The sequence below is a fragment of the Salmo trutta genome, chromosome 26 (genome assembly GCF_901001165.1).
Source record: "Salmo trutta chromosome 26, fSalTru1.1, whole genome shotgun sequence".
In the NCBI taxonomy this organism is placed as follows: domain Eukaryota; kingdom Metazoa; phylum Chordata; class Actinopteri; order Salmoniformes; family Salmonidae; genus Salmo; species Salmo trutta.
This window is the reverse complement of record NC_042982.1, coordinates 9985638-9993966: the sequence shown is the minus strand read 5'-3', so window position 1 is coordinate 9993966 and position 8329 is coordinate 9985638. Positions and strand designations below refer to the sequence as shown.

The 8329-nt window shown below is 47.5% G+C and overlaps 1 protein-coding gene and 1 pseudogene across 1 annotated transcript; both read right to left on the bottom strand.

Annotated features, from left to right (window-relative positions):
- Window positions 1-5997: 5997 nt before the first annotated feature.
- On the bottom strand, window positions 5998-7055 carry LOC115162794 (piggyBac transposable element-derived protein 4-like; annotated as a pseudogene).
- On the bottom strand, window positions 6984-8143 carry LOC115162793 (uncharacterized). Its single transcript, XM_029714218.1, has one exon. It carries the CDS (start codon window positions 8141-8143, stop codon window positions 7241-7243), a length of 903 nt encoding a protein of 300 aa, XP_029570078.1. The 3' UTR covers window positions 6984-7240.
- Window positions 8144-8329: the final 186 nt, after the last annotated feature.

The following is an 8329-nucleotide window of genomic DNA, read 5'->3' as shown; positions in this document are numbered from 1 at the left end:
TAAACAATGTTTACTTCAGTACTTTACACCTCTGCCCCACGGTGAAGGTTCACTGCCTTCCCAATCAAAAGCACTGTATTAACAGAGAGGTTTGCGCTAAACTAAAGGACAGAGCTATCGCACACAGGGCTATCACAGACAACCCTAAGGCTACAGCTGAGGACAGGAACAAGTAAAAGAAGTTCTGCTATGACCTCTGTAGAGGCACCAAACTAGCAAAAGGACAATATAGGAATAAGGTGGAATCATATTACAGAGGCTCTGACACCCTACAGTGCATTATGGATTACAAAGGAAGACCCAGCCGTGATCTGCCCAACGATGCCTCTCTACCAGACGAACTCAATGCATTTTATGCACGCTTTGACAATAACAACATCGTGTCGAGTGTGAGTGCCGGCACAGACCTAGAAGATTGGGTGTTCTCGCTCTCCGAGGCCTATGTGAGTAATGTCTTTAAATCAGGTCAACACCCTCAAGGCCCGATGGTATTCCCAGGTGCTTTGTAAGAGAATGTGCAGAACAGCTGGCAGACATATTCACGGTAATTTTCAACCTCTCCTTGTCACAGTCTGTTAACCCCACATTTAAAGATTCCTGTTCCTAAGAACTCTAAGGCTTCATGTCACAATGACTACCGCCCCATAGCACATGAAGTGCTTTGAGAGGCTGGTTATGGCACACATCATCTCCATCATCCCAGACACCATAGACCCACTTTGGCATACCGCCCCAACAGATCCATAGGCGACGCAATCTCAATTAGACTCCACACTGCCCTGACCCACATAGATAAGAGGAATACAGCTCAGCGTTCAACACTATTGTCCCCTCCAAGCTAAGGACACTGGGACTGAAAACCTCTCGCTGCAACTGGATCCGGGACTTCCTGACGAGCCGAGCCCAGATGGTGAGGATAGGTAACATCATCTCCCCCACACTGACCCTCAACACAGGGTCCCCACAGGGGTGTGCTTAGTCCCCTCCTGTACTCCCTGTTGATCCACAACTGCGTGGCCATGCACAACTCCAACACCATCATCAAGTTTGCTGATGACAAGACGGTGGTAAGCCTGATCACCTGTGACGATGAGACAACCAACAGGGAGGAGATCGGTGACCTGGCAGTGTGGTGCTGGAACAACAACCTCTCCCTCACTGTCAGTAAGACCAAGGAGTTCATCATGGACTACAGGAAGTGGTGGGGGGTGAGCACGCCCCCATCCACATCGACAGGGCTGCAGTGGAGCAAGTTGAGAGCTACAAGTTCCTTGGTGTTCAAGTCACTAAAGATTAAAATGGACTACACACATGCACAGTCATGAAGAAGGAGGTTGAAAAGGTTTGGCATGGGCCCTCAAATCCTCAAAAACTTCTACAGCTGTACCATAGAGAGCATCTTGACTGGCTGCATCCCTGCTTGGTATGGCAATAGCACCGCTCTCGATCGTATGGCGCTACAGAGGGTGGCGTGGACAGCCCAGTACATCACTTTGGCCAAGCTCCCTGCCTTCCAGGACCTCTATATCACTTATTTGAGCTGCTCTTGCCATAATATGGACTTGGTCTTTTACCAAATAGGGCTATCTTCTGTATACCACCCCTACCTCATCACAACAAAACTGATTGGCTCAAACGCATTTAGAAGGAAAGAAATTCCACAAATTAACTTTAAACCAGGGTTCTTCTTTGTTTTTATAATTTTCTGCATTGTAGAATAATAGTGAACATCAAAACTATGAAATAACATAGAGCTAGATCAGTGTGCAAGGTTATGTCAAAGATATAGAATAAGGGTGTAGAATGGGATATACATTTAATTACTTTTCCACAGAACAAAAATTCATTATTTGCATTAATACAAGCTAAATGTAGGCTAGATTATTCTTGTTTTACATTATTTTCTGTGTTGGTTATTGTAGCAACAAAGCAGTTCAGTATTTTCATGTGACTGCTTAGTTCCCAGCCTACTGTACGTTTTTATTGAATTGCCCCTCTCACAATATTCATCCAAAGTATACTACCTGCATGTATTTGAGAACTGAAAAAGTGTGTGTGTGTGTGTGTGTGTGTGTATATATATATATATATATATATATATATATATATATATATATATATATATATATATATATATATATATAATAAACCATTGTAGTAATGGTTTATTATAAACACATGAATATGCCTGCATATGAGATGGTGATGTTGTAATAGGCCAAGTGATATCATGTTTGAAATAACAACAATTCAAATAAAATAAAACATTTTTAATCACCAAAGTATGCCTACTCTCTTTTGCCACCATAAATAAGATGCTTAATGACACTGTCGCACTTCCTTTACTCTATAAATTAAATTGCATTATCAAGCTTGGTTGGTTGTTTTGAGTGAAACCTTGTAGCCTACATAGTGGTCCATGCGCGTGACACAGAGAAAGACCTTGGCAGAAGTAGCAGCATCCTTAGCACCATCATTGCTGTTCTTATCTAGCTTGACCGAAAAATATCCATGGCGAGGAAAAGCTTGAGATAATCAACAAGGCTTGTTTTCAGTTAAGATTACTATCATTCATACATATTGGATATATTTTGTTTGATTAGATTTCATTATTCTCCCAGGCCGGTATAGAGGTGAAGACAGGAAGGAAGTGGAGGGCTCAGGATACAGTGGAGCAGGCTGAGTCACAGGTACGGCACAGTGTGCTGGTGAGCACGGTGATTACCGGAAGAGCTGGCCTTGGTAGCATTACAACACCACGCTACAACCAGGTCAGGCGGAAGCTGGTGCAGGAGGAAGTGCGAGCAGCAGTAGAGGAGGATTGAGCCAGCAGGAAGGTCGGAATGTGGCAACAAGGAGCCTGGAGAAGATGAGAGCAAGCGGTGGAGCGTAAGGTCACATAATCCGAGCTGTGGAAGGCAGAGGCCCATCACATCAAGTTCCTGATCCAGGCAGTCTACGATGTTCAGCTAGCTAGCGTTAGCCACAACAAAATGGAATTTGTAACATGTCATACACGTTTCAAATTAGTAATGTATCGTACGAATTGTAATCCATAACATATCATACGAAATGCATGGTGGACATCCACAAATGAATACATACGAAACGTAACATATCATACTAAATGGAGTATTTCGGATTTACGTATAAAATTATACAAAATGCTCTGAGACCAGGTTGAATTTAGAGGTATCTTCCTAGAAGGATCGGCCTGTGACTGAGTTAAACTGTGACATCTTGTTTCAGAGTGTGGTATAGTGGTGCGCGGGTCAGCTGTTTGTTCACCCTCCCAAAATGGCTAATAACCCATTGGCAACCGCTACAGACGGTATCTAACTGAGCATTCGCATTCTCTCAAGATGCTGAAAGAAAGAAATCATGTTTCTCCACTTCTGTTACCGAGTCAACATTTTGCCTACATTTGGTGTATCGTTAGACTGCAAGAAATGCTTATTCTGCTGGAGTTAATATTAAGGCCACAGTATGTGAGAGGTTATAGACCTACAGTCAATGTTAAAATGTCAGTTTCCATTTAACCCATCTGAACAGCCTGAAGTAACCTTCTGTCTTATGTAACCGTAACATAATATATAATATTTGCTAACTCATACAATAATGTCAATAGGTGATTTGTGAGAAAGTTTTGCAGAAAGAATAAGTCAGAAGTGATCATTGATCACATATAGGAAAACAGTGCCCCCTGGTGGCTAGATTGTATCTTGATAATATGTAAAGAGGTCCAACATCCAATTCCAGGAATGTATCACTGTTTTACCTCTAGTGTTTTAACCAGGAAGATTTCGAAGTAGTCCTGGGGATTAGAGGTATCCAGGTTTTTAAGGCGATGATCTGCTTCCTCTCGTATGTAAGCTTTGGCCTTGTCTATGGCCTTAAACAGCTCATGATCTTTTCCTTCGAAAGCACTTCTACGATTCTGGGGAAAATGTTGTAAGGCTAGAAGAGGAAACATGGGAAGGAGGAAGTGGTGGTTGTTATATTACAACAGGTGGGTCTAATCCTGAGTGTCTATTCTACAAGTTACCAACGACTAAATCTATGATGTTAAAATGCCAATTCACTCTGTGTAACGCCCTGGCCATAGAGAGGGGTTTTTTGTTCTTTATTTTGGTTAGGCCAGGGTGTTACATTGGGTGGGCGTTCTATGTTCCTTTTTCTATGTTTTTGTATTTCTTTGTTTTGGGCCGTGTGTGTGGCTCCCAATCAGGCACAGCTGAAGCTCGTTGCTGCTGATTGGGAGTCACACATAAGGAGCATGTTTTTCCTTTGGGTTTGTGGGTAATTGTTTCTGTCAGTGTTTTGTACCAGACAGGACTGTTTGCTGTCGGTTTACTCTTTTCTTGTTTTGTATAGTGTTCATGTTGTTTATATTAAATTCTAATAATGAACACTAACTCCGCTGCACCTTGGTCCACTTCTTCAGACGACAGCCGTTACACTCTGTTCCATCTGACTGCGCAATCCACTGTCTCTCAGCCCAGCCAAGCAATTTATAAACTTGATCTCCACTATAAAAAGCATCTTGACATTATCTCACATTTCTTTTAGACTAACATTTAATTTTAAACAGCAGAGATTTGAATAAACCTTGCTGCCTGTCTCTCTGACATTTGCCACATTGTTTCAATATTCAAATTCGATCTTCAGCTGTCCCATAATAATGAACGTGTCAGGAGTTGTGACGAGACAGACAGACAGGCAGCGTCTAAATAATGAATCAACTGGCATCACTTTTATGGATATATACAAAGAAAATGTCAATTGAAAAAAGGTCAAACGAAATGAAGTGCAGCTAGTTTTCAGTCTTTACAGCTTCAGTTTGAAGTGATTGTGTTAGCTGTGTTGTTGGCTAGCTCCTCTGAACAAGTGCCCTGACGAGTGAGCATATTTTCTATGCCATGCGAAATCACACCTCATTAGCTCATTGTTATGGATGTATCCAAATAAATGTCACTAGAAAACAGCTTATACAAATGCAAAGACTTTGCTGTTATTCTGGCTGCACTTTTTGACGTGACTGCAGATTAGCCATAGTTGGCTAGCTAGCAAGCAAGGGATAAGAACTTTGCCAGCCAGTATGGCAATGGAACATTTAGAACGAACGACTGGGTTGCGTCCATAGATACAGAACAAAAAGACTGAACGACCGGTTTGCGTCTCTAGCAACCGAACCGATAGAAGGACATGACCAGCCGGCATGGGTTGCAACCCTAGATTTGTGTCGGAACTATATCTTGTGGAAGGATTAAATAGCATGAACAAATTCATCAAAATAATTTAAATGAAACTGTCAATCATTATTTGAAATATGTTGGTAACCCGTTATATAAAAGTGATAATGTCCTCTAAGCCGGTGTTCAGGATATATTGGCACAGTTTGCAACACCCATGTCAATATATCCTCCAAACACTGGGTTCTCAGGCATTATCACTTAATGGTAACCCACATGTTCTTTTGTCATTTTGGCAGGCAAGCTTCCGACGCAATCAAGCCATGCTTTGGAAACAAGCATAAACACACACGCACGCAAACACACACACACAAACCTTACTCTTGGACCCTCTCCTTGAGGCTCCTGCATCCTATTCAGAGGTTTATCAGGGACATCAAAGAGAAGCTGCGAAGAGTTTTCCATCTCTGCCTAGTAAACACTGAGCCATATTTCTTACTGAGCCGATGAGACGAACCCATTGATTCTTGAAGAATATAACTGCTTCATGAACTTAGTACAACTTTCAAATCCCCTCATAACCCCAAATAAGGCTGTTTTATTCCATTGTCTCTACACGATCAACGATCAGGGTTGGGTAGCTTACTTTCTAAATATAATCTGTTAGTTACTAGTTAGTTACCTGTCCAAAATTAGAATACCCAAACTCAGTAACATAATCTGATTACTTTCAGTTAACCCTCCCGTTGTCCTCCCATTCTGCCTACTCCCCGTGTCCCCGGCGGGTCACCCTGTTCCGTCTCGGCTAAAGGCCCAGAGGGCACAAGTGTGACAGTAGGCGTGCCAAACAGCGTTTGCAGATGTATTTCTTACACCTGCAGCACGCCGTGTGTATCTTGGCGTCCTTCTTGGGTGGGCAGAGCTGACACCTCTTACTCGCCACTAGTGGGGTGGCGGCCGGGCCAGCGGCGTGCTCCCGGGCTCGTGGAGGAGCCGCGTCGCGGTCCGCACTCTGTAGGACTTTGACAAGCGCGGACGCAGCTTCGGTGCGGGGGAGACGCTGCCTTCTTTGTATCAAGGGCTTGACAAGTGCCTTTCCCAGCTGCTCCAGGAACACCCTCCTCTTGTTCCGCTTCCGAGGCATCCAGTCGGGCTTGATCTCTCGCCATATGACAAAGGCGTTGTAGGAGGACACGTCGAGGATGTTGTGGAAGATGACCAGGGGCCAGCGGGAAGTCATCCGTCTGCAGCTGTAGGTGCTGACCACCTTGTCTAGGTTGTCCACGCCGCCCTTGTTGCAGTTGTAGTCTAGGATGAGGGCCGGCTTCCGGTCGCGGCGATCGCTAACGTCGGCCTCCGTGTGCAGCGTGCTCAGGAGTAGCACGTTCTTATTTCTCTTTGCCAGGTAGGACACCAGAGTGGCGGTGGGCGTGAACGCGAACCTGGAGGACGAGACCTGTCTGCCCTTTGACTGGAGCAGCGCGGGAGGGAGCTCTGGCTTGTTCTTTCGCCCTGTGCCGACCATGGTCAGGTTCGCCGCTGGCCGAGTTCGTAGGAGGTGAAGAAATTGTCGCAGGTGACGTTGTGACCACCGGGCAGCCCCTGCGTGAGATCGAGGATGACGCGCGCGCCCTGGTTCTTCTCGGGGGCTCCGCCGGCCGCCTTACCGGTGTAGACTTGCATCTTCCAAGCGTAGCTGGACTTGGCGTCGCAGGCCACCCACGACTTGATGCCGTATTTGGCCGGCTTGCTGGGGATGTACTGTCGGAAAGGACAGCGCCCTTTTGGGAGAGGGAGAGGAAGGAGATTAGCGGCGGCGGTGGTGTCGACGATGCTACTACTGATGCTGCTGCTGCTGACGCTACCTCTCTATACTACCGCTGGCTCATCAAGCAGCGTCATGCTGCTGATGCTACTGCTGCTGCTACTGCTGCTGCTGATGATACTGCTGTTGCTGATGATGATGCCGCTGACGCTACCTCTCTATACTACCGCTGGCTCATCATTGGGGGCGCACGGCGTTTATGTTACACGCCGACGCTACCTCTCTATAGTACACGTACGTACGTACAGATACGCACAGATACGCACAGATACACGCAGACGGTAGGCAGGGCCGGCAGCCGCTCCTCCCACAGGTCCCAGACCTCTCTTATGGCCGCCAGTCTGTCGTCGTCGAATGGCAGTAGCCTTGAGTACTTGTGAAAGACCTTGAGCGGCATGGTGGCTCGGAACACGGTCCTGCCGCTCTCCGCGTCCCACAGGCTGGCCACGGCCTCGCCCCGGGACCTGTAGACGCCCGCTAGGATTAGGAGCCCTAGGTAGGCGCGCAGGTCTGTGGAGTCCATGGGTCGCCAGCCGTCGCCGTATTTTCTCACCCCCTGCAGATTCGTCATGTCCAAAATGATCCTTTCTATCGCCGGCGTGACAAACAGCCGGAAGGTGGACTCGATGTCGAGCGCGCGCGACGTGGCGTAGGCCATAGGGCCAGGTGTCACCGCGGGGCCGGGGTGGCGGACGGCGCGGGGCAGGTCCGGGCCGCGATAGGCCGTGGAGGACCATTTGATTTTGCCATTTTTTGACAGCAACGTCTCCCTTCGGGCTTGGCCAGCCGCCGCCGCCGCCGTGTCCTCTCGCTCTGGCTCTCTGTCTCGCTCTCGGGCAGCGGCCGTGTCTCCCTCTCGCTCTCCCTCTCGCTCTTCCTCCTCCTCCTCCGAAGAGGAGCACGACCGCAAGGCCGAGTCGTCCGCGTCACGTTCGGGGTCGTATTCCTTGCCGTCTTCGTCTTCCGAAACGTCCTCCTCTTCGGAATCGCAAAAGTCTTCTTCGTCTTCTCGGTCGACACTGGAGGCTATCTGTTCCAGGACCTGAGCCGCGCTGAAACCGGGACTGCGAGGCGTCGGTGGCGGCCTCACGCTCGGCGGGGTCGTATTCCTCGCCGTCGTCCTCATCGTTGTCCTCGTCTTCTTCTTCTTCTTCCTGACAATATTAGTAGCCTCTCTACGGCCGGCCGACTGCACACTGACGCACCGCGCCCGGCCCGGGGGGTCGCTCTGACCCGGCCAACGGCAGGGGGGGGTTATAACATACGCATTGCTAACGCTTCTCCCGGGGTCTCTCTGACCCGGCCTGGAGGC